This window comes from Eschrichtius robustus, chromosome 1, assembly GCF_028021215.1.
Source record: "Eschrichtius robustus isolate mEscRob2 chromosome 1, mEscRob2.pri, whole genome shotgun sequence".
Lineage (NCBI taxonomy): Eukaryota > Metazoa > Chordata > Mammalia > Artiodactyla > Eschrichtiidae > Eschrichtius > Eschrichtius robustus.
The window spans coordinates 169817572-169845306 of NC_090824.1; the positions used below are offsets into that span (position 1 = coordinate 169817572).

At 38.6% G+C, this 27735-nt stretch overlaps 1 protein-coding gene across 5 annotated transcripts in view; it reads right to left on the minus strand.

Moving 5' to 3' along the window:
* The window catches only part of TJP1 (tight junction protein 1), a 113453-nt gene that overhangs the window by 31044 nt on the left and 54674 nt on the right, over positions 1-27735 (minus strand). For all 5 annotated transcript variants that reach the window (XM_068559284.1, XM_068559275.1, XM_068559266.1 and 2 more), the window contains exons 5-11: positions 21678-21954; positions 17585-17688; positions 16835-17003; positions 16382-16529; positions 5014-5153; positions 3988-4093; positions 949-1099 (exon numbers count right to left, since the gene is read on the minus strand). In XM_068559284.1, the coding sequence (XP_068415385.1) occupies positions 949-1099; positions 3988-4093; positions 5014-5153; positions 16382-16529; positions 16835-17003; positions 17585-17688; positions 21678-21954 (1095 nt within the window). The remainder of the gene's footprint in view (positions 1-948; positions 1100-3987; positions 4094-5013; positions 5154-16381; positions 16530-16834; positions 17004-17584; positions 17689-21677; positions 21955-27735) is intronic.

Sequence of the window (27735 nt, forward strand, 5' to 3'; positions counted from 1 at the left end):
TCAACAGCCAAAGGAGAAAAGACAGACAATGGAAAGCTGATGAAGAACCAGAGGATAGGGAAAGAGAAAAACATGAACAAAGCAGCCATATTCTGGGGCAGGAGGAGAACAAATGCAGGACATGGGCAGGAGGTAGCCTGAATGCAGGAAGAGACCAGAACAGAGGTGGCAACGACAATCTGAGGTAGCAAGAGGAGTAGAGCAGATGTAGGAACTCCCACTTGAGAGATCTGATCTTCCGATTAAAATGGCATATAGTGCATCTGGCAGGAAGTTTGGATATTTTAAAAAGAGAAGAGAGAAATAAAGATGGTACTACGTTACTAGGCGGCATTGCTTATGGAAAAGAAACAAAAACAAACACAAACAAAAAACAAAAGAAAAAGACCCGATTGGTACCCTGCATCTGAACTAGGCTTTCCTGGACTCTTCCCTCTTGTGGGGTATGAAGCTTCAGAGCCAGGGCAGCTTACACACGTGCCTGATGGAAACCCCATGTCTGCACACCTGAGCCATCACCTGTGGTGAAGAAGGCCCTACAGGGCTCTGTGGGCTGCTGCAAAGACTACTCCCACTGGAGAGGAACACCTGACACTGCCCTAGTGGCAAGTTGTGGCCCACGGCAGAGTCTAGCCAGCCTGAATGTTTAGTTGAACTTAAAATAACTGGTGGATATTATGGGGCTCTAAGACTTACTTTTTTTAGGTTCTATGAACATGAGTGATTAACACGAGACCACAGCACCACACTGTGTAGTAACAACACAGCAGTGAATAAGAGCAAAGGCAGGAATGGGAAGACCTGATGGATTCTCAATCTGCATGCTGAATTGGTTCTAGACACTACAACAGATTACAAGCTAACTGCGATAGTGAGTCTGCTGTGTCTGATGCCTTTTTTCTAAAGATCTAAGTACTGTGAAATCACATAAGTTGACCACTGACATACCCTGAGAATCTGATCACCCTCTTCCAAGCCTTCTTTGGCAGCAGGGCTATCTTCAAGAACGCCAGCTACAAATATTCCAACATCATTTCCACCAGCCAGCCGCAAACCCACACTATCTCCTTTCCTGAATTTTACTAATTTCATGCTGGGCCTGTTAAGACAAATATTTCATTTTAAACAGTTAAGAGAAGCTTGAAGAGTTATAGCAAACTACTACAATAAAAACCATATTTAGAATAAAACAAAGGACCATCATCTTTAAAATTTACCCTACACCTCTAATTTACTGAATAAAATTTATCATTAGAATACCAAACCAGATTTAATAGCACTTTCTTTTAATTTTTGATTAACAAAATAAGTTTTGAAATATCCAAATTCAATATGTAAGTACTGTTTTACATAATAATTATAAAATTACTTCATAACAATGCTTTCCCAACTCTGTGAGTCTTGGATATATGTGGTACATTAACAATGGCTAAAAAATCTTCCATTTTTCCCACCCCAATTCATACCATATCATCTCTACTGAATAATTAAGAAGCACTATTGTACAAAGGTAGAAACTGAGCATAAACTGACAAATTTCCCTAATGCCAGAGAGTCAAAATCAGGCTCTAAGCATTGTAATCTCTATACCCAACAGACAGTGGTTTTGAAACTTTGCAGTTGGGGGACTCCTTCAGTAGTTCACACAGATCACTTACTCTGCAGCCCCTTTGAATTTTAAACAAAAAGCTTATCATCATTCAGCCTTTTTGGATTAGCCCCATATTTAAGCTCTGCCCCCTTCTTGCTAGAGAGAATGGAAAGGAATTAATGCAGGCACATTCCTCTACTATCAGTGTAGTGTCAAAGCTCTGTGACACTCCTAAAACAAACACCAAAGAATGCCTTAGAAGAATGGCTAGACAGAAACACATCATAACTAAGCATTACCCTTTTGGGTAATTAATTACAAATTATATACATAATTACAAATTTCCCTTCTAGGTTTCTATAACCATCCCACATTCCAAGCCAAGAAGACACACAATTCTTCTACCTATTCTGACACGAAGTGTGGGGAAAAGTCCGTTTCCTCTTAATTTACTAAGTAACAATGAGCAAATAATTAGAAACTAGTAGTAACGAAAAAACACAAATCAAACGAATGAATGAGTTGAGGGAAGAGAGATGCCTAGTTCTTTAAAACCAACTAAAGACCACCTTAGCTTTCAGAACTTACAAGGTAGTCACATTTGACCTTGTTTCTTCATGTAGAACTAACATTAGCTAGATGGAAACCTGAGAGTCTGCAGGTCAGATGAGGTCACTTACTGCCAGAGCTGGTGGTACCCTCAGTGCCCTGAATCTATTTACTGGCTTTATCATGGAAGGTGTGAGTCCCTCGGCTGTGATGGATCCTACTTTTCCACCTGCATCAAGAGCCTTCTGACAGACTCCTCTCCCAAATCAACTGTACAGACAGCTCTTTTAAACATTTCCTTAAAGTCCTTAAGGCCCCAGGTCCCTCAAGTCCTCTCCTAACACTGACCCATCTAGTGCACCTCAAAAAGTAAAAGAGCTGATTGTAGTCTGCATCCTTTAGTAAAACCTGGCTTTTTATTGATAAAACCACTGTTCAAGGACAGCTTTAGGCCCCATCTTAGGGTCATGTGCCCTACATGCCTAATATTTTATACTCTGCCCGTGTTATGTCAACCACATGCAATAGCAAAAATCCTTCTGCCTCAGATCCAGTCACCGAATCTGAATGAATAACTAAACCTTTCCTGGCTAAGCTACAAATCCTGCCCACATTCTCAGTTCTCTTTGGTACCTGTCCTGCAGTGCTCCCTCAGGGAAATAGGTCTCTGGAATCTAGTTATTAAAGTTTTCGTAAAACTTAAAGAGTTAGGAAAGCTCTCAGGCCATTCTTTTTTTTTTTTTTTTTTTTGGCTGCATTGGATCTACACTACTGCCCGCGGGCTTTCCTCTAGTTGTGGTGGGCAGGCCTCTCATTGCGGTGGCTTCTCTTGTTGCAGAGCTTGGGCTCTAGGCACACGGGCTTAGTTCCTCCACGGCATGTGGGATCTTCCTGGACCAGGGCTCAAACCCGTGTCCCCTGCATTGGCAGGTGGATTCTTAACCGCTGAGCCACCAGGGAAGTCTCCAAAATGTATAATTTTAAACTTGTGATACTTTCACCTATTTCAGGAGCCATTTCTCTCTACCAAGCTAGGTCTTATGGTAATAACCCAATTTTCTTTAGCAGAGAAAACAGATGAGAGCAGAGGTCTACATCTAATCTACTTAAGGAAATTTGGTAATTTTCCATTATTCATGTTATGTCTCTTTTACCAGAGAGGCAACAAAAACTAATCTGATGATCATGATAGTTTGAAATCTGGATATAAAATCTACATCTCAATCTCAATGTATAAAATATAAAGTAATAAAAGTTGTGAATATCAAAAACTTACTTTTGAGTTGCTAACCTAGAACAGGTTTCTCAACCAGAGGTGATTTTGCCTGCAGGGAACATTTGTCAGCGCCTAGAGATATTTCTCGTTGTCACAACTGGGGTGTGTATGTGTGTGCTACTAGCAGCCAGTGGCCAGCAATGCTACTAAGCATCTACAATGTAAAGGACAGTCCACCACAATAAACAGTTATCTGGCCCCGAATGTCAACAGCGCTGAGATGGAGGAACACTGATTTTTTTAAAAATGCTAGGGATTTAGAATGCCTGTGAAAATTCTGATGTTTAAATAGAAAACAATTTTCTAGTTTTGTAATTCCTAATCTAAAAACTAGGTAGATAACAGTGGTGAGAAAGAAGTAAACATCTTAAATGTTTCTTTGTTGTTCTCTAATCTCTAACTGATTCTATCATATAAATAATTTAAAAAACCAAAACAAACACTAATCATAGCATTTAGTAGTATACACTGTCTTTAAAAGCATATGTAATATGGTTCGCAACTGAATTCTCAATTTAAATAATCCTTAGTAATGGGCCGAGAAGACAACACAAGTTTAAAACCACATTACCGAAGAATCCCATCTTCATGAGTTGCATTAGGCAGGATCCCATCAGATGGACTGACAGGTAAATCCACGTCTGGCTGTCCAACCTGAGCATACACAGGCTTTGGTTCTAAAAGAAAAGAAAATTTAAATTATGCAGGAATCACTTTACAAAATGGAATAACAAAGCAAGCAACCACTGAAATAACCAAACAATAAAAAGTCTGCAAAATGCAGCAAAAATGTAAGTTCAGAGAACCTGATCGGGAACATATATACTACATATGCATATATTAGGATACATTTTACAGTTATAAATTCTGGGATCTTTATAGCATGTATGCACGTTACATGGTCACCTATGCTTTCTATAGCTCCAGCTGTTACAGTCTGAAAAATATACTTTTTAGGGAAGAATAACAGAGGAAGAAGAATATAAGAAGAGAGAATCCCTACATTTCTCTGTTAAGACTGTCAAAGTAGCCTTCTTTCTTCACTGTGATACAATTTATTTTTAAATTTCCACATTCCTGCCACTAAATAATCAGAGCAGAAACAGGTTTTGAGAGAAGGACCTGAGAGACAGTAGAAGCAGGACCTCCAGGCCTTTCAAGCAACTGGATCTCAGAACCTTGCAGATTCTTATGTGTGGTCTTATTATACAGGTCAGCAAGGTATACTCATAAAGTGTTTCTGAAAACACTTTCAATAGACAAGAGAACTTTAAACAGTGTCTAAAGCCAATCTCATGTTTCCCTTAATGAGCAGTACTGGAAAACCACCTCACTCACTGTGAACAACTGTGAACCACAAATAACTTCTATCTGGAAAATTTAAAAAACATTCATGAACGCTTACTGATATATGGCAACCTCCCACTCACAAAGAAAATGCTGGAAGTACAGAAAAATTCACACATGGGTAGTAGGTAGCAGCAATAGTAGTAGTAATAATAATTGCATCTTTATATTTTCTGTAAATATAATTCTGTAAATTGTGAAACAATTTAGTCTGAATGCAAATGTTTTCTGCACTCTAGGCTAGGCTTACCTGGAAGATTGGGTGTTTGTTTCTCGTTTCTTTCAACTATAACTTCTTCCACTGTTTTAGGTGTGTGATCATCTGCATGCTTTACAGGAGTTGAGACAGCCCCGGGTTTAGAAATTCTCTCTTCCTCTCTGCTCCGGAGACTATACATCAGTAAAATAAAAACTTATGAGCATATTGTGAAAGCAATTTGTAAAGAGTACAAGAACAGCCAAGACAATGTCAAAAAAGGATGACAAGGGACTTGCTCTAAAAGATAACAAAATATTGTAAAAACTTAGTAATTAAAACTAGAGTGCTACTGCCACAGAAACAGATAAATAGATCCATGTAACAAAACAGAAAATGGAGAAATATATCCACAGTACCAAAGTTTATTACGGAAGTGGCAGCCCAAAACTGTTGGAAGAGAACACACTGTTTAATAAACAGTGTTTAGAACTGTACACAAATGTAGAAAAATTAGATCTCTATGCATATCAATGACATAAGTATAAATCAATTTCAGATAAAGTCCAAAACATAAAATATATTTAAAAAATCTTAACAAAAAATAGAGGACTCTTAAAGTAAGATTCAATGCACAAAATGAAGTGAATACATAAAAAGTTTAAAAAGGTGTGAAAATAATTTGAAAAAATATGTCTTAGGTTGAACCAAATGAATTTTTTTTAAGTTCAAACAACTGAATATTAGCAATTTGACCAAACAAATGTAACAGGAGTTCAATTTTAAGACTATATATTGATCTAACAATACATATAATAAGAATTTGATATTGAGAACATATGCAAACACATTTTTAAATTATTTTAGAAATAAAAAGAGCCAGTATGTGAACTCACGGACAAAAATGAAAAAGACCTAGAAACAGACTTTCCATAATATGGAAAATTTCTCATCAAAAGAATAAGCTGGAAGGATGCTCACCTGTGTTGAGTGAAATAAACTACTAACTGGGGAATATGTGCAGAGCCTGATCTTTTCAAATTATTTTTAAAACACACAGAAACTCTATGATGCTAAAATGTTCGCACGAGTATGGAGGAAAGCTTAATTCAAGAAGGAGATCTGGGATGAGGTGGAGTTGGCAGATTTGGCCTACTTCACCTGTTCTAACGAGCATACAATGCTTTCATAATTGAAGATTAAAAATAAAAATATTAAAGTTACAATGAAATAGAGTTATATCTGGAGACATGAAAATAGCCCCAAAATAAAATGTGAGGAACAAACTGCAGAATATACATGGCGTGACATCACTGAGGTATTAAAGAAAACTCTCCACAGCTACACAAACACATGTCGACGCCACATGCAGAAAGACCCAGACGGACAGAGGCGACAGAGGTTCTCGGAGGGCGGAGCAGACAAAACAGCAGCCCAGGGAAATCTGAGATTTATCTCCACTATTTCAGTTTTCGTAAGAAAATATTTACACAGTACTTATGAAGTAAAGACTGAAATGTTTTTAAATATTTTAAAATAATGTTCATTATTTAAAAATGGAATGAAGTCTAATTTTAAACAAAGAATTTGATTCTATTAATGCATATCATTAGCAGTCTCTTATCAGGAAAAAATTTCTTTCCCTGTTATCCTCTTGAAAAAATAAAACATAAGCACTTTTCAGAGTTTCTATTTTCATGTTCATTTAACTACTCTGTGGGGGTGTATTCCAGTTTTAAATTATATGTATTAAATGAGCTGCATGTAAGTAAAACAGTCTTTCAGAAAATAAAGCCAAGATATCTTCTAGCTCAAACCAGAATGAACTTTCTAAATCATAAAAGGTTAAAATTTTTAGCCACTGCTTATGTAATAAAATCTTACATACAATTAGTCTAAGAATAAATAAATAACAGTTAAACTCTATCCCCAAACTGCTCTAGGCACCTCAGAATATAAAGGGAAATACAAAATAATAAATTCTCCTTGCATTCTTTGCACTGAAAAATGCAAATGATATAAGTATGAACATTTTGAAGAGAATGAGATTAAAGAACTACATAATTTTAGTAGTTCTACAGATTTTGTCGCTCTGCAACAGACTTTAAAGACTATTTGCTTAAAAAAGATCAAAAAACGTTTCCAATTGATTTTCTTGTTTCTTGTAACTTAAAAATTCTAAACTTAGAATGTGACCAAGTGACATTAATGATAACTAAGGATCAATGATAATATTTTAATCTGAACGTCCTCCCCAGTGATAACCAAGATTGTCGTGCAATAGGGCTCTTACTCCGTACATCACACGGAACTCCCGCTAGTAGAGTTGGCTAATTTTCATACTCTACTGACTACCACCTTTCTTTAATATAATTATTATGACTTAACATTGCAGATGGGTGGAACGCACATCATTCTATTAAATTTTTCATACGATTAATATCTGGAAAAAATCATTGTTCATTTTTAGTGTATTTCCATTATCTACCAAAAGATGGAAGCATTATTCAATACGTGTAGATTTGGAGCCGTGCTGTTAATGGAATTGTGAAGCAAGTCATTTATGTAATTTAAAATTTTCTAGAATCCATATTAAATAAATGAGGTGACATCAATTAATACATTTTATTTAACTCAGTATACCCAAAATATTATTTATCAATATAAATGATTAATGAGGTATTTTACACATTCTTTTTTGTGTACTCAGTCATCAAACTCCAGTGTGTAGTTCACACTTACATCTCTATTTAAACTGGCCACATTTCAAAGGCTCCACAGCCGCATGTGGCTAGTGGCAATGGTGTTGGGCAATGAAGATCTAGAGTAACAGTATAGAACAAAATAATCAACTTTTCCAAACATTTAAAATGTTCTACTATGAGCATGTATGACCATTAAGTCTATTATAAGACAAAGAATAGAATTTAGACACACAGAATCAGCCTACAATCAGTGGCAGTTATTGAAAGTGAAGCCATAAAAAAGGAAAATACATTTTCCCCAAACCTTCCTTACATAGTTCTACCCTAATGGCTCCCATGTAATATTTAAGCTTTATTAAAAAACAACTTTTGCTATTATGAGTCAAGCCAACTTTATACAAAAACCATCCTTGTCCTGAGTTGGACTCATGTTTATCTACCACACTCTGGCTCCTAGAAGCCTAGAAAGAAACTCCAGGCATTCTAGGGGACCTTGAGACCCTCTGAAGGGTGTTTTTGTTTTTCCCCTGGAGGGTAAGCAGATAGGTTTTGTTTTTCAGATTTTTCACTTGTACATATTAATCTAACGGTAATGATCCATTAATCTAGAGACTTTGGGCTGGTTAAAAGCTCTGCGGAGCAGTTGTTAAGACAAAGTCTCTGAAAGAGAGTTTTTACAGTCACATAAATGGGCTCACTGTAAACAGAGCCTTAAGTCGTATCCAGTCAACTCTGTAAGTACAGTAGCAGATTAACACACATTCAACCAGATCAGCAAAGAGTAACAGATTAAGTGCAAAACTTCAGGTGTAAAGTCACAGCTGTTTGGGACCATTTAGTGCAGGCAGAGGGCAGGCAGCGAGGTGAGAAGAGGGACCTGGAGAGACACTGCAGGAGGAAGGGGCTCTCCTCTGTCCCCTCGGCAGCCCCTGCAGGACACAGGGGTCAGAAGCACTCAGTGGCCAGCAGCTTTCCCCAGACACTTCCTAGGTTGGTTTTACGGTGCGCGGTCTCTGACAAGACACCTCCTCAAGATTGGCTTTCCCAAGCCCCTTGGAGGGCAGAGTTCCTGCAAGTTCATCCAGTGACACCACAGTGAATTCTCTGCCATGCAGTGAGACTCAGGTGTGTGGGGACAGGTGGGGAAGCTTCCTCCTTTGGCAACTCCATCTCAGCACCAGGGGAAGGGCCTGCTCCTTACATCTGATTCTTATATTTTTCAGAGTTCTCTTTATTTATTACCGGCTAATCCCTTGTCACTCCAATCTCGTTATATTTAATCTCTTTATATTAAATTCGCTCTGTTCACAAGAAACTGGGCTTTCTGTCTTTTGGACCCTGATGAAATATACCAGACTGCCAATTCTTCAAGGAGTTTTATTTCTGATTTCTAGCTCTCAAACACCTCCCCAACTAACTGGTTACATCTTTTATTTAAAAGTAATCTTAATATAGGAAATAAACTGAGGCTGAATGTTCACTGTAATAAAACATCCTTTATAAAGCTAATTTCCTCTTAATAATAAATGACTCATCCTACATAAGCCAATTGATAATTTCTTTTCAGAAACTCATTTATTGCATAAAGGTAGGCAAGATCTACACAGCTTGGGATGAACACAGAAACTAGGTACCCTTTAAAGGCCACTGGACTATCTCAGCCCCAATTATCAATAAAGATAGAAACTTAGAAAGTAACTTAACCAGACTCCAGTCTTCTCCACTGGCAGGGACAGTTCGGCATGGAGGGCTCCTAATACATATGAGAAAGAAAAACTAAGGCACACTCAAGTCTGACTTCTCAGAATATTGCAGCCATTGCTAATCTTCTAAATTTCATATGGAAACAGATATTTACATACTGCAGTTCCTCCTCGACAGCAATTCAAAAATTACAGCATGGCACACAGACGATTATAGGGATGAAAAAGGCAGAGAGATGTGGAGATTCTGGGCTGGTACTTGGGCAGAGAAGTGAAGAGCTGCCCAGGGAGTATGCTGAGAAAGCAGGGGGAATAATTACCTTGTATCTACTTGGCTATATTTGCAAGCGAAGTTCTCACAATTTAAATTTGTTCTTCATACACTGTAAACTATTTTCAGAAATATATATATGTGTGGTGTATGCTTTTGAAAAAATATGAGTGTCTGTATTGCTCACTTTGACAAATGGCTTTCTGGCAATAACCTAGCTACATATTTACATGAAGCCTATCAGTTTGTACAGAGATTCTCATCTTGCATGTTCGTTTATGACGATAATGACGACTAACCTAGTCCATCTGAATTAGAAAACAGATCTGTTGTTCAACAAGTATAATTGAAAAAATGAACAATTTTTAGTAAGGAACAACTGGGGAAAGACTAAGAAGGACCCTTCTTTTTTTTTTTTTTAATTAATTAATTAATTTATTTATTTTTGGCTGTGTTGGGTCTTCGTTTCTGTGCGAGGGCTTTCTCTAGTTGCAGCGAGCGGGGGCCCCTCTTCCTCGTGGTGCGCGGGCCTCTCACTATCGCGGCCTCTCGTTGGGAGCACAGGCTCCAGACGCGCAGGCTCAGTAGTTGTGGCTCACGGGCCCAGTTGCTCCGCGGCATGTGGGATCTTCCCAGACCAGGGCTCGAACCCGTGTTCCCTGCATTGGCAGGCAGATTCTCAACCACTGCGCCACCAGGGAAGCCCTAAGAAGGACCCTTCTTTCACTTAAGGGACAACAGCATCGTCAGGGCTTCACTGCTGGTATGATTATTACGTACTTAGATTAATATTTAGAGTAAAACAACCCTTGATTGTGCAGTATGTTTGGCTGATTTTACAACAAGAGACCAGTGTTACCATATCTTCATTTTTTATTAACATTCTCTCAAAGGCAATAAAGAATTGTCCTACATTATTTAAACTAGAAATAAGATTTTTCATATACTTACTACTTTTACACGTGAGTGGAAGTCTGTTTTTATAATATTTTATGTTTTATACTGTATTTGTACAAGAAAATAGTTCTCAGCTGATGGAGTAAATAAAATGTACACTTTTACTTTAAAAATAGTGACTATAAAGTATAATATTTAAGCTTGCCTTGCTGTCATTAGGTCCATGACCTCCTCTTCAGGGTTAAAATCCATCAGCAATCACTGAGCACAACACTACTACACCTTGGTCTCTACTAACTAGAGAAATGTATCAGCTATGGTCCTCCCTCAGCCCATCCCCTGACAAAGCATATGAAAACAAAACCTCAGTTTGGAGTTTTAATCTCATAACTGAAAATTCCCAAGGATTGAAAATAACAGTTGGCTCTTATCTGAATAACAGAAGTTCAGGATGGGTCTTTAATATTCCACTCACTTTCAAAGGTTAGACAAAGAATCTTATTTTAAAAAGATTTAGTAACAATTCAAGTGATAAACAATTTTTTTGAAGTTTCACATTCTCCCTAACCAATTTTCCAAAACAGGAAGAAAAAAAAAACCTTTTTAGAACTCCAAATCCCTGGCTACGTTGCCCTTGTGGTCCAGCCACACCGGTCACCTTGCTGTTCTTCCAACAAGCTGAATGTATCTCCATCTCTGTCTTATTCTGGAATGATCTTCCTCTGGCTGGCTCCTTCTCAGTCACTCATCTCAAGATAAGTTGACCGTAGAGAAGCCTTCTTTCTGCCCAAGCATGTCTCTAATACTGCCCCCTCTTTCTGCACTGTCACATCACCCTGATTTTCTTTACCACTAATGGAAATTACTGTTTCATATTTCAAACGTATTTATCTGTTTTATTCACTTGGATATAAGCTCTATGGTAGCAGGGATCTTGCCTAGATTGTTGAGGGCATAATTTATATTTATAATAATACACTGACAACATGTGCATTATCAAAAAATACTTCATAGAGGAAAAATGAGCAGGGTAATGTCAAAATTACTGGTGAAGAAAAAATCTTTCAACCTTCACTGAAGAACACGCACTGTGCTAACTGCTGATCACTCACCATCAACTGCGCACAGCACAGGAGCCATAGGAAAGAAGGCATCAATTGTTGATTAAATTCACTGAGATTTAATAAACTGAATCTCTCTACCTGACTATCTTTCAGAGGTGAAGGGGGGGGAAAAGGGATGAAGGACTCCACAGCATGTCTGAAAAAGAAAATGTAATAGTACCTGCACCAAATTAATTACCAACAATATCACATATAAATCTTGTTTTGAATCAAGCATCTTTCAAATTGGAGGTAATGAAATCTTTTTTACCTAAGACAAAGGACTAAAACCAAGGATCAGGGGAAAAAACTCTGAAATTCACCAGTCAGAAGAAGGTCACTTCTCTACATTTTGAAACAGTAAAAAGAAATGTTCAGCTTATGTATATGGATGTCTCAACAATAATTTTTAGCCTATTGGCAAAGTTCTATGTATGTTCCAGACAGAACTACACAATATCTAACAGAAATGATATATACTAGGGCAAAACAATATTCACAGCTCTCTAAACTCAAAGAAAACAACTATGGAAGGTGACATATAAGGTGTGTAAAATAAAAACTAGATCTTTAATTTAAAAGCCAAGGCTTCTCTAAGGTATTTAAGCAGAAACACCATATGCCCTACATGCATGTGTATGAGGACTCACCTGGCACTCTGAGAGAACAAAGGCATGAACCTGCCTTCAACCCTGATGATATAGGTAGACTGTATAGTTAAGGGATTTTTGATCCCATTATTTAACTTGATTATTTAACTTGGCTCAATGCTCAGATTTAGGCTAGAAATTCTCATTCATAAGAACCAATTTAATAATCATGTATTTGTTACACCATAAGCAGTATCAATACTGACACCACTAAATTCAGAATTCAGTGGAGACATTTCTCTCAAGAGAAACAAACGATGAAACAAGCATTTTAAATTTCTACAGAGTTTTAATCTCTTCTAAACACTGCTTTCAAGTACTTCAGAAGCAATCGTTTTTATGAAATAGATATGCTAAATATAAATCAGACTTTTTCCTATTTGCTAAAATATACAATTCTCTAAACCTTAGACCACAGCTTAGGTCTCAGATGCACCTTGTCAGTTTATGGAATGACTGAGTATAAGAAAGACAAAATACAAACCTTTACAATGCAAATTTTCTACAGTTGAACCTTATCCTAACTAGTCTGAGCTTTTACTGTAACAGAATTTTTTCAACAATGCGACTGCTTATGATTAATCAGTAGCATGAGAGTCACTTTTATTAAAATAGTTTATAGAACAGAACCAAAAACGTAAACATATGTTGTTCCTCTAGGGAGAAAACGCATAAAATGGATCTGTTAAATTAACTGTAAATACTAGGGAGAGTACAATATAACCAAGCAGAGGCTTAGAACACACTCTGCAAATCCAATACTCTCTAGTCATGCAGGGACTGCAGTGAAATCAGTGAAAGAGTCTTCTCATTGACAGCCCCTGACAATCGCCACGAGGCAGTGCCACCTGCCGAGGACTCTCAGTATGCCCAGCTCCCTCCTAGAGGGGGAGTCTCGGTCCAGAGTGGGCAGTGAAAAAACACCGAATAAAATATACAAAACAAACTTAGCAACAGCATCAAGCTATAACAAAATCACTGTAATAATTCTCTATACATATATTATTTTTTAATTTAAAACAAAACTATTTTAACATCCTAGACCAGGGAAGGACTGGCACACTTTTTCTGTAAATGGCTCTGTGGGCCATGCAGTCTCTGCCACAACTTCTTAATTATGACATTGCAGGATGGGTTCCAGTAAAACTTTATTTGCAAAACCAGGCAGCAGTCTGGATTTGGCCCACAGGCTGTAGTTTGCCAGCCCCTGTTCAAGACAACAGTAAGGGTACACTGCTCATCTAATTATAACGAAGAAGCACGCTCATGTGTTTTTCTCAGAACTCAGACCATGTAACATTTGTTCTCCAAGAAAAGAACATCACACAGAGGAACATAAGTAGGTCATGACAACAATGGAATGCTTTACAGATTTCTGCTCCCTTAAGTAACCTTCCACTTTTTTCTTTCTCTACACCCATAAGGTCAAACACTTAAGTCAAAAGGACGAGAGCTTTAGTCCTGGCTCTAATCTCTTGTCAACTACATAACCCTGGACTTTACCACAACCACTCACCTTAAACTGACTTGCCTACAGAACGAGCAAATCTTCTTAGAAATGGTTTAATATGAGCAGATATGAAAGCACATTTGGAAACTCTAACTGATGATACTATTACTACTACTACTAATCACCATACTAATGAGAGCAGCTAATATCTGTGCCAGGTGTTCTAATAACTAATTTAACTTTCACAACTTTGTAATGTATGATGCCTTTTTTACAGCAAATGAGAAAACTAAAGTGCAGAGAGGTTTCAAGGTTGTGCAAGTAACCAATGGCAGGCTGGGACTCAAACCCAGGAAAACTTGCTTCAAAGCCCAAAGAAATCACTATATTCTATTGCCTCTGACAAAATGAAAGTTACTATTCTCAGCAGATAACTGCAATCTTACAAACATACGAAAATACTCAGAAATCTAGGAAGAGAACAAGGTGGGGCTAGTGTTTTACACACTAAACTGAAACTTTTCTCACAAGTCTTTTTTGTTTCACTTTTTAAACAAGAGCATTTAAAGAACATTTGTAAAACAAAGACATCTGTACAAAATTAAATAACAAAAAGAAAATGTCCCATGCGTTTTTTAATACTAGGATTTTACTCTCTTACTATATCTAAATTGTTTCTCAAAATGCAAGGCACCCTCTATATTAAAACTCTCACAGTTATCTGGATTTTAATATTAACTTTAGGGGGGAAATGAAAATGAAACCTTTAAGCAACTGGTACTACTTTACATCCTGCCTTTTGGCAGGCCACTTAATTTTCAGGAATTATATTCTCAGCACAGACATTTGGAAAAGAATCTGAAGACTTTTTGTCTTCTGTACTCAAAGTACTATCTTTTCCTTAGTATATGCTACATGTTCTAACCAGAAGTTCCCAAATCTGGTAATGTAGAGAAGAGAATGCTATCAGGAACTTTAAAAAAGTATTCCCTGCCTCTACCTCAGATGAACTGAGAAGCAGGCCCAGGATTCTGTACTTTTAAAAGATCTCATGTAACTGGTGTTACCCATAAAGAATACTTGAGGTTCCCAAGAGAAGTAAAACATCCCGATATAATATGAAGATAGTTAAAAATTTTTTTAAATCCTCTTCAACTTTAGTTAAAGTTACAGATGTCAAGTGTTTAGGAAATCTAAATGGAAAAAAGTAAGTATCAAAAAGAACTTTCTAAGGTTTAGAATTTGATTACAATAAATACAAATGGCCAAAATTTTGATGAGCATTTCTTTCTTTTTAAAGGAAAATCATGCCCAAATTGCTTGATGCCAGCCTAGCTTCTAAGTGAGAGAACTGTGTTACAATTACAGCCACTCCCCGTGACTCATCAGGGATGTTAGCTCTATCACTGTGTATATGTTGCGGCAGCTGTCCTTTTCCAGATAAGGTCTGTGCTGTGTCAGGGAGATTTTTAGAATTAATATGTTAACCTGCAGCAGTTAAAACTAATAATCGATTATAAGTCCATTTTGCATGTGACATACTATAATATTCCTTAAAAAAATAATTATAACATTAATTACAAAGATAGGGTTAATACAATTTATATGTCTAAAATCTGAAATTCAGAGAGAATCAGCCTCACAAATATCTAAACTCAGGGGTGCATAACAACTGTTATCAGTATGATTTCTGACAATCTTGAGGACAGCTCTCTCCCAGGGAGGGACTTCTCCCTTGCCTCCTCAGCTTCCTCAGGGAACACTCCCTGTGCTCCACTTCTGGGCATTCTATCTATATTGTTTCTCTTGGCAATTTTAGTGACTTCTATGGCTTCAGCTAACACCCTCATGCATTAAGTCCCAAATCACCACCTTGAATCTTAAACTGGTCAGCTCTGGACTTGAAATTTCAAGTGCCTACAGCAGATCTCCATATGGATGGCTATTAAACCCTAGGTCCACTGGTGGCCTACAGAACCCCGGGAATGTCCAGAATTCTTATGTAAAGTGCTACATGTACGTGCACATGTGCATTTTTCTAGAAAGAAGAGTCATAATTTTCTTCATATTCTCAAATGTATATGTGACCCCAGAGACTATAAACTCAGGTAAGTCATATACTACTAGCATAGCAGACCCTTTGGCATAAATACCAGACAGTGTACTTTAAAACAGAAAACAAAGTCAGTGTACTTTAAAGCAGAAAACAAAGTCCAGGTTAATCTCTCCACTAAAGGACTTCTACTATATATAGTTAACTTGTCTTAAAGCTGGCTAGCATCTTCTAATGCAGTGGGTCAGCAAATTGCAGCTGAGAGCCAACTTTTTTAAAATAAAGTTTTACTGGAAAACAGCCATGCCCATTCATTTACATACTGTCTACAGTTAGTTTTGTGCCACAAAGACAGAGCTGAGTAATGACAAGACTTGGCTCACATGCCTAAAATACTTACTCTTTGGCCTTTAATGAAACAGTTTGACCTCTGTTATTCTAGATAAGAAATACCTAAATTGATAAGGAAACACAAACCTAATTTAAGTAATCCAAAGACAACCTATCTTCTAATTTTATTTCTAAGCAAAACCAGAAACATGTACCAAGCACACACACCTGTTTTATTTTAAACAACAGAGCATGATTACCTGCCATTGCTGGGCTGCTGTGGAGACTGTCTAGAATGGTCAGAAGGCTCTGACCGCTGGTCAGGAGATCGTGATCGGCTGTGACGGGGAGGCCGGTCGTGTGATCGACCGGAATGATCTGATGCCAGTGACTGAATTTCTGAAATGTCTGTTAAACAAAAGAGTGCTGTTTATTTTCCCATGAAATGACTACAGTAAAATATAAGGTACTCCAATAATAATGGAAATAAGTTACTAAATATAATTTCACATAAAATGGTTGATTTAAGCATTCACTTAATCAGCTACTATTTGATACTGGTGAGCTGTCAACAGAAAAAAATTTTTTTGAATTCTTATGTTTTGAAGGTGTCTGGCTTATAGAAAATTATCATTTCATTCTAACATGTCAAATCTTCCCCACTTTAAGAAAGAGGTCACTTAAAGGGTCTCTGCAAACAGAGCCACACTCACCATCTCTCTCGGAGGCATTAGCCGAGTGGATACTGTCAGAAAGATCAGGGACATTCAGCAGGGTAGCCCGTTCATCTCTCTGAACTACCATCTTTAACTTGCCTTTAGACCTCTCTATCAATGTCTTTGCATCTGTCAATGACATATTTTCCGTCACAGTACCATTTATCTGCAACAGAAAAGAAACTATAGGTTGAAGGTAAATGACAAAAATACAAACGTTAACTTAGTCTGACATGAACAGGAATATCTAAACTACTCCTGGGCTTGCCCTGAGAACCAAAATATTCCCTTTACGCTTTTCCTGAACTATCAAAGTACTCCTCCTTACTGAAATAATAAAATCTGTACTACACTGCTGCTCTGCCAGAAAAGCCCAAACTAGCATTCTCTACCTCCTCCCCATCACTTTCTATTACTCATGGGCAAACTAACAAAACACATCAATAATATCTGGAGGAGTTATCAAAACCACTAAATGTGGAACAACAGACAAATCTATCTACAAAGTAACTCCTATTAGTGAAAAATATACATTTGGTGTTATTAATTCTTTAGGACGACTCTATGCCCAAAGAAAAGCGTCAGTGTTGACATGCAGTAATAGCCAGTGGCAAACTATCTAGTCCCCCAAATATTGATTTATAATTCTTTTTGGCAAAATCGCTTCAAGCATGAACAGGAGCTATGTGGTCACACTAGAACTTGTTTTCTATTGCAGTTCATCAAAATGTAAGAATATGACTATACCTTCAATACAACATCGCCTTCTTGAATATTGCCATCTCTTGCTGCCAAACTATCTTGTGAAATTTCCTTTACAAATATGTGGCTGGCCAATCGAAGACCATATTCTGAAATAATATATTTAAATGTCTTCAGTGTAAAATCCCAAGACTTTTAAATAGAATTCAAAAGTATGAAACTAATAATCACCGCATAGAGTTTTTAAGTACAATCAATAATAAGAAATTATTCTTGGCCTCCCTGCAAAGAAGACATTTCCTCTTATCATCAGAAAGTTTTCATTGTCAGTGTGAAAGCAAAGGGAAAGTGCGTGGTTCAAACAAAAGACTGACATATCATGCTCTCACTGTACTGAAAGAGAGAAAAATCCGAAGAGGTGACCATTTCTCTCTGACGGTGTCATGCTGATGCACTAGCTTCTCAGAAGGTTTAATGAATACAATTCTGAAAAGGAAAACTCTGGAATGCTTTACGATTTTGCTGATGACTTGTATTACCATGCATATACTGGTTTTGTTTTCCTCAGTTCCTACAGCAAAAGTATTTTGGATCCTGAACACCTCTCTGAGAGACATACACAGAGCATCAGTGTGCACCACTCAAACAAGGGCTTAAAATGAGCCAAGCAGATGTGGAGAGGAGTTAACGATGCCAGTCCTTCCAACAACCGACAAAGTGCCCAGGAGCATGGCAACATTAATTGCACCTGTGGGTGAGGGAGTGGTCAGAGTTAAAGAAGTTACCAGGAGAGTCCAGAAAACTGTCCAGGGGGCCTGCAAAGCTGTACAATGACTACAACTAACAGTATAATATCAATAGGAACAGGACTGCCCCGGTTGTGTTAGGAGAAAGAGAAGGACTGAGTCTTACTGGGAAAGAAAAACAAAACAAAAAACAAGAAGGGAAACAAAACTGTTTTTAAGATGGGATAAGTTAGCAGACCTGCTACTCAAGCTTTTAAAAGTTACATCAGTTACAGTTCAACTTAAGGCAAATACACAAAGAGTGTTCACAAGCAGGAATAGAATCAGGGTAAAAAAAGAAAATGACCTTCTAGGGGATCTAGGCAGTCAACTATGTGTGCTTTAGAAATGGTGACTATACTCACAGAAAGAAAGTATTGATTAAAAGACTGTCCTTATTTAAGATTTAAAAATTATAAATGACCAAAATACAGAGATGACTCTAAAATATTCCTTGTATATTAATGTATTCATTTATTCTAAGTATTTCCTTAGTAAATATTAACTAGGTGGTAGGCACTAGAGATAAAAACCAGCAATTGAGACAGTCCCTGAACTCTGGCAGCTTCCCTAGTCAGTAGGGAAAAAGACGTTACCACAATTACCAGTGTGATGAAGAGTTCGGATGGAGCAATACATGATTCTGTGCCTAGTGGGGGTCAGAGAAGGCCTCCCTGAGAAGCAAATGCGAAAGCTGAAACTCTACCTAAGAAATACTAACACTAAACCTGAGAAATGAGGGTGTGTGTGTGCGTGTGTGTGTGTGTGTGCGCGCGCACGCGCGCACTGGTAGAGACAGAATGGTTAAAAAACAAGTGCACCAGAAGGTATGAAGGAAAGACAAGGCAGGTTTGATGAAGTCATAAGTGTAGGGCAAGAGTCAGACAGAGAAGCATCCCAGAGGACCCTGTAACCATGTGGAGCAGTCCACAGAATGGACCAGGGAGATCCAGAGACTAGATCATGAGGCTGAGTGAGTCACTTAATAGACAATGGTGTGGTGTTCCTCACCCCCCCGCGCCCCCCCCAACACAAAAAAGGAAAAAGTAACTATGTGTTGATTAACTTGACTGTGGTGATCATTTCCTAGTGTATACATACCTCAAACCATCACACTGTACACCTTAAATACATACAACTTTACATATTTATATACAATGTCAATTACACCTCAATAAAGACGGAAGAAAAAAAAAAGATGCTGGTAGCTTGGATGAGGGTGGTGGTGGTGGAGAAAGGAGGAGTAGGACAGTAAAGTGTGGTGTTTAGGAAGTTAGAAGGTGTTAACCGGGCATAGGAAAGCAGGGGAAAAAAGATGTCATGGGAAACTACACCATGCTGCCCCCGGCTGGCTTGAGAGACCAGGTAGACAGGAATATATTCAATGGGATACTTCATAAGAAACATTCCAGGAGGCAGATGTGCTGCATCTGAGGGATGCAGACGAACACCTAAGTGAACATGCCTACGACTCAGCTGGGGCACCAGGGTGCACACACTGGACCTAGGGAAGGAGCTGTGCCATCATGAGCAGCCCACGACACTGAGAGACATGAGATTTCCTAAAGATGTTATATGAAGTAGAAAAGAGATTCTAGAACAGAAATCCACAGAACACTGAAAGGTAGGATGAAGACAATGAGCTTGCCAAGGATACAGAAAAGAAAGAGGGAGGAACCCTTGAAACCCACAGCATTACAGGAGCCAAGAGAAACCATTATTTCAAAAAATAGGAAGTGGTTAATTATTAGAGAAACGCAAATCAAAACTACAATGAGGTATCACCTCACACCAGTTAGAATGGGCATCATCAGAAAATCTACAAGCAACAAATGCTGGAGAGGGTGTGGAGAAAAGGGAACCCTCTTGCACTGTTGGTGGGAATGTAAATTGATACAGCCACTATGGAGAACAGTATGGAGGTTCCTTAAAAAACTAAAATAGAATTACAGTATGACCCAGCAATCCCACTACTGGGCATATACCCAGAGAAAACCATAATTCAAAAAGACACATGCACCCCAATGTTCATTGCAGCACTATTTACAATAGCCAGGTCATGGAAGCAACCTAAATGCCCATCGACAAGACAAATGGATAAAGATGTGGTACATATATACAATGGAATATTACTCAGCCATAAAAAGAAACGAAACTGGGTCATTTGTAGAGACGTGGATGGATCTAGAGACTGTCATACAGAGTGAAGTTAAGTCAGAAAGAGAAAAACAAATACCATATATTAACACATGTATGTGGAACCTAGAAAAATGGTACAGATGAACCAGTTTGCAGGGCAGAAACAGACACAGATGTAGAGAACAAACGTATGGACACCAAGGGGGGAAAGTGGGGGGGGGGGGTGGGATGGGATGAATGGGGAGATTGGGATTGACATATATACACTAATATGTATAAAATAGATAACTAATAAGAACCTGCTGTATAAAAAATAAATAAAATAAAATTCAAAAAAAAATAGGGAGTGGTTAACTATGTGAAATGGTACTGAGACGGCAAGTAAGATAAAAACTAGAAATTTCTACCGGATTTAGTATGACCAGTTCTGGGAGCAGATACCAGAGAGAGAGGGCTGAAGAGTGGGTGGTGAACAAGGAGAAACAGCTCTGAACACAGACAGTCTGACTGAGAAGTTGGTTATGGATGAGGGCAGTGGGGAGCAAAAACCAGGAGACATGTCAGGTTTCAGTAAAGCCAATCAGAGCCAGGCTTCAAATACTCTTACACCTTTTTATCAAAATGATCAGTCATCAATGCTTTCCAGCATGGGAGAGACACGCCCACAGCAGCAAGAAGCCGCAATCAGACTCATTTGTATCAAATGTGATTACCTGAGGGGAGGCAGCTAGGCTTCAGTTTCAAAATTTTTTGACAAACAAGTCCTTTGCTTTTAGAGCAATATCCTGTGGGGGCTCCTCTCCCTCCTACTCTCCATTTAGAAAAGGCAGCCTGCCCTCCCTCCGAATCCAATGATTTCTACCCAGATGTAGGTACTACTGATCCTGACAGCTAAGTAAAACACTGAATTGCAACTTGGTGATGGTGTGCCATTTCTTGTATTAGCCTATTCTAATCACAAGAAGTAATCCAAAATCCAACTACTGGATGATTTATGTGAAGTACTATCTGCTACAACAAAATGATTCAAGAAGAGGAAACAGATGACCCCTGAAGCCTGACATCACAGGATTTGATTTAAAGCAACAGGACACAAAAACGAAGATAACAGAAGACAACAAAGTAAAGATATAAAGTGATGGCAAATTTCCTTCTCATTAAAATTAGTCTTAAAATTTTCATGTGAAAATGATAAACGAGTTGGTAGAAAATACCTTCGTTTTTCCGGGATTTCACCAGTGTGACTTTGGTGGGTCTGGCAGGTTGACTGGAGGCCACAGATCGCCTATCAGATCGCGGAGACAGACTCCTCTCTCGACTTGCACTTCTATCCCTGGCCCAGCTCTTCTCACTCCTCCTGTTAACCAGGCCCCCACGGCCACTTCTCCGGTCGTGTACTTCCTCATCATAACTATCTTCTTCATTCTCAGATACTGGTTCAGGATCAGGACGACTTACTGGTATCTGAACTTTCTTCTTCCTTCGAATGGTCTACAAATAAGAAAGATTACAATATGAGCTGATTGATTTTCATATACGTACTTTCAGTTCTTAAAAGAGGAAAATCACATTTTTCTGGTCTCATACTAATTATGAATAAGAGATATAATACACAAATATAACAAATTACTAAGGAATACTCTTCTATATTGGTTATCTTTTCTGCTCTCCTGGTAAACAGATCTGGTTAAGAAGCAAATTTGGAATAGAGGGCCTAATAAAGTTCTTAATTAATTCAGAAGATCTTCTATGTGTAATAATTACAAGCTTACAGGAAAACTAATAATTACTGGTGGTTTGAATAAAGGAGGGAGCACTGTACTCTAATACAATCAAATATACTGTAGTTGTTACCAAACCAGAGCAAACTTGCAGGCCCAACTTGATTCCTTAAAAATTTCAGAATCCATGAGTATCAAGGCCCACAACTGTCCTACTGGAACTCTTAAGAGAGAAATTTATTGTACTTCCACACTAACAGTGAACTTAGTGTTGTGTTGGAGCTAATAACTCCATGATACTCTACCAATACAAACTGCTTTCAGTTTCTCTCTCTCCAAAATTTGTAATTTATGGTCTATGTATAAATTCCTTCTTCTGGCTTTCTTTCCTCAATTGACTCTGACACTGGTTCACTTTTCCCTGTCCACTTATTTCCTTTACTTTCTGTAAGATCAAGATCTCTTTGCACTGCCTTCTGACTGAGTGGCCTCTTAATCCCTGGACTGCACTCTGTCTTCTCACACCAGTATATATCTGATCTCATCAGAGATCTGCAAGATCTTCTTGAGTAACACTCCTTGTCTTCTACGTCTGACATCCTGATCTACTGAAACTTCTCCATGTCCATCTTATCTCTGACTCCTCCATGCCCTCCTATTCTCCTAGTCCATCAATTCCCTCCTGGTTTCAACTGCCTTCCTCCCAAGTTTGATGAGTTGTCATGCTTCGATATTTAAATGATTTTCTCTAGCCCCGGGATACCACAGCCCTGTACCTGCTGAGTCAGGACCCAGCCCACCCCAGTAGGCTGGCACCAGCCCCTGGACCCCCAGGGCCCTGCAGCCAGAGACTCCAGGACCAGCCTGCCTACCCTGGGCACTAGCCCTGGGACACATAGGACCCTGACCCTCTCCACCAGTAGGCCGATACCAGCTCCAAAACACCTTGGACCCATCAGCCAGCCACTCTGGGATCCAGCCCCACTCACCAGGAGGCTTACACAAGCTTTGGAACACCCCGAACCCTGCAGCCAGTGATGTCTGAAACCAGCCTGCTCACCAGCAAGCCTACACTAGGACCCCTGGCCGTACAACCAGCCACCCAGTTCTACCCACCAGTGGGCTGGCACTAGAGAGAGAGGGCCCAAATCAATAATATCAGAAATGAAAAAGCAGAAATTACAACTGACAGCACCGAAATACGAAAGATCACAAGAGATTACTGTGAACAATTATACGCAAATAAAATGGACAACCTAGAAGAAATGGACAAATTCCTAGAAATGTACAACCTCCCAAGACTGAACCAGGAAGAAACAGAAAATATGAACAGACCAATTACCAGTAATGAAACTGAATCAATAACTTAAAAACTCCCAACAGAAGTCCAAGCTTCACAAGTGAATTCTACCAAACATTTACAGAAGCATTAACATGCATCCTTCTGAAACTCTTCCAAAACATTGCAGAGGAAGGAGCGCTTCTGAACTCATTCTATGAGGCCAGCATCACCCTGATAGCAAAACCAGACAAAGATATCACACAGAAAAGAAAATTACAGGCCAATATCAATGATAAACATAGATGTAAAATTACTCAACAAAATATCAGCAAACTGAATTCAACAATACGTTAAAAGGATCATACACCATGATCAAGTGGGATTTATCCCATGGATGCAAGGATGGTTCAATATCCACAAATCGACGTGATATATACCACATTAACAAACTGAGGAAGAAAAATTTTATGATCGTCTCAATAAATGTTGAAAAAGCTTTTAATAAAATTCAACATCTACGTATGATAAAAGAAACTCTCAACAAAGTGCATACAGAGGGAACATACCTCAACATTAAAAAGGCCACATATAAGCCCACAGCTAACATGGTGGGCTCAATGGTATAAAGCTGAGAGCATTTTCTCTAAGATCAGGAACAAGACAAGGATGCCCACTGTCGCTCTTTTATTCAACTTAGTGTTGGAAGTCCTAGCCCCAGCAATCAGACAAGAAAAAGAAAAGGAATCCAAATTGGAAAGGAAGAAGTACAACTGTTACTGTTTGAGGATGACATGATATCCTATAGAAAATCCTAAAGGCATCATGAATAAACTGCTAGAGCTCATCAATAAATTCGGCAAAGTTGCAGGATACAAAATTAATACACAGAAATCTGTTGTATTTCTATACCCTAACAATGAACTATCAGAAAGAGAAATTAAGAAAACAATCCCATTTACAAATCGCATCGAAAAATAAAATCCCTGGGAATAAACCTAACTAAGGAGGTAAAAGACCTATACTCGGAAATATAAAGACACCAATGCAAGAAACTGAAGACAACAGGAACAGATGTAAAGATATACCAAGTTCATGGACTGGAAGAATTAATATCGCTAAAACGACCATACTATCCAAAGCAGTCTAAATATCCAATGCAATCCCTATCAAAATACCAATGTCATTTTTCACATAACTAGAACAAGTAATTCTAAAATTTATATGGAAACACAAAAGACCCCAAATAGCAAAAAATGAACAAACAAAAACAATCTTGAGAATGAAGAACAAAGCTGGAGGCATCATGCACCCAGATTTCAAACTATACTATATGGTTACAGTCATCAAAACAGCATGGTACGAGCACAAAACCAGACACATAAATCAATGGAACGGAACAGAAGGCCCAGAAGATGAATCCACACTTACATGGGCAATTAATCTATGACAAAGGAGGCAAGAATGCACAATGGGGAAAAAACAGCCTCTTCAATAAATGGTGCTGGGAAAACAGGACAATTATATATAGAAGAATCATACTGGACTACTCTCTCATATCATGCACAAAAATAAATTCAAAATGGATACAAGATTTAAATATAAGCTCTGAAACCATAAAACTCCTAGAAGAAAACATAGGCAGTACACTATTTGACATCAGTCTTAAAAATATTTTTTGGAATGCCTCCTCAGGCAAGGGAAACAAAAGCACAAATAAACAGGACTACATCCAACTAAAAAAGCTTTTACACAGTGAAGTTAACTATCAACAAAACAAAAAGGCCGCTGACGCAATGGGAGAAGATATTTGCAAACGACATGACCCACAAGGGATTAATATCCAAAATATACAAAGAACTTACACAACTCAACGTCAAAAAATAAATAAACAAACAACTCAGTTAAAAACTGGGTACAGGATCTGAATAGACATTTTTCCAAAGAAGACATACAGATGGCCAACAGGCACATGAAAAGATGCTCAATATCACTAATCATCAGTGAAATGCAAATCAAAACCACAATGAGATATCACCTCCCACCTGTCAGAATGGCAATTATGAAAAAGAAAACAAATAACAAGCACTGACAAGGATGTGGAGAAAAGGGAACACTCATGCTCTGTTGGTGGGAAGGTAAATTAGTGCAGCCACTACGGAAAACAGTATGGAGACTCCTCAAAAAATTAAAAATAGAACTACCGTATGATCCAGCACATTCCACTCCTATTCACCCGGAGAAAATAAAAACACTAATTAGAAAAGACATTTATGGGAATCCCCTGGTGGTCCAGTGGTTAGGACTCCGCACTTCCACTACAGGGGGCGTGGGTGCAATCCCTGGTCGGGGAACTAAGATCCTGCATGCCACAAGGCCAAAAAAAAAAAAAGGAGGGGAGGGGAGGGAAGAAAGAAAAAGGAAAAGACATTTGCATGCCTCTGTTCATTGCAGCATTATTTATGATATCCAAGATATGGAAGCAAAGCAAGTGCCCATCAACAGATGAACGGATAAAGAAGATTTGACACACACACACACACACACACACACACACACACACACACAAATACTACTCAGCCATGAAAAAGAATAACATCTTGCCATCTGCAACAACACAGATGGACCTGGAGGGTATTACACTAAGTGAAATAAGTCAGACAGAGAAAGACAACTACTGTATGATTTCACTTATATGTGGAATCTAAACAACAAATGAACGAACGTAACAAAACAGAAATGGAGTTACAGATACAGAGAATAGGTGGCTGCCAGAGGGAAAGGAACAGGTGAGACAGATCAAACAAACTTCCAGTTGCAAAATAAATGAGTCATGGGTATGAAATGTATGGTGTGGGAAACATAGTAACTACCTCATATCTTTGTATGGTGACATATCGTAACTAGACTTATCCTGGTGACCATTTTGAAATATAGAATCACCATGTTGTGTAACAGGAACTAACAGTGTTGTAGGTCAATTATACTTCAAAAACAAACAAATTTATAGAAAAAGAGGTCAGATTTGTGGCTACAGAGGTGACGGTGGGGGTGGGGGGATTGGATGAGGACAATCAAAAAGTGCAAATTGGGGCTTCCCTGGTGGCACAGTGGTTGAGAATCCGCCTGCCAAGGCAGGGGACATGGGTTCAAGCCCTGGTCCGGGAAGATCCCACATGCCGCGGAGCAACTAAGCCCGTGTGCCACAACTACTGAGCCTGCGCTCTAGAGCTTGCAAGCCACAACTACTGAAGCCGGCGTGCCTAGAGCCCGTGCTCCGCAACAAGTGATGCCACCGCAATGAGAAGCCCGTGCACCACAATGAAGAGTAGCCCCCGCAACTAGAGAAAGCCCATGCGCAGCAACAAAGACCCAATGCAGCCAAAAATAAAATAATTACTTTTTTTTTTTTTTTAGAGTGCAGACTTCCCTTCACAAGATAAATAAGTACTAGGGATATAATGTACAACATGATAAATGTAATTAAAGTTGCTAAGAGAGTAAATCCTAAGCGTTCTCATCACAAGGAAAAAAAATTTTTTTCTATTTCTTTAATTTTGTATCTATATGAGATGATGGATGTCATCATTTCATGAAGTCAAATCATCATGCTGCACACCTTAAACTTACACAGTGCCGTATGTCAACTATATCTCAGTAAAGCTGGGGGGAAGTTACTTTCTCTTGACCCGTCGGTCCTGTGCCGGGACAAACCCCATCCTGTATTATCTTCCCCTTCAGATGGCTGCATCCCCACACTGGATGATTAGCTTCTCCTCTATAAATTCATTTTACTTGAAAGAATTCTTTCATTTATTCAGCAATCCTTTCATCTACCTCTTTTTGCCCCAAATTCCATGGAATTTGCTAACACAGGTATCCCGAAACTGTTCTCCGAGATGCCAGTCACTAGGCCTGATTTATAGAGATCAGTGCCACTTCACATCCCAGCTCCCACATGCTTTCAGTGTCTCATTTATTTGGTCTTCCTTCCTGGTCTCAGACAATTCGATCCTCTTCCTGCATGAACGATACCCTTTCAGAGGGGCTTAGTCTCATTCCTCCCCACCTCCAAGACCTTTCCTCATCAATTACCACCCCCCCCCACGCCAGGTACCAACAACTATAATCTCTCCCTATTTACCTCCAGTCTGTCCTCTGCCTACTAATCTGCAAATTCATCTTCGATTCCCGTCTCGCTACTCATTTCCAAGCTATCATCTTTTCTCTTCCTTTTGTGACTCACTTTCTTCAAAGGGCTGCTCCACACTT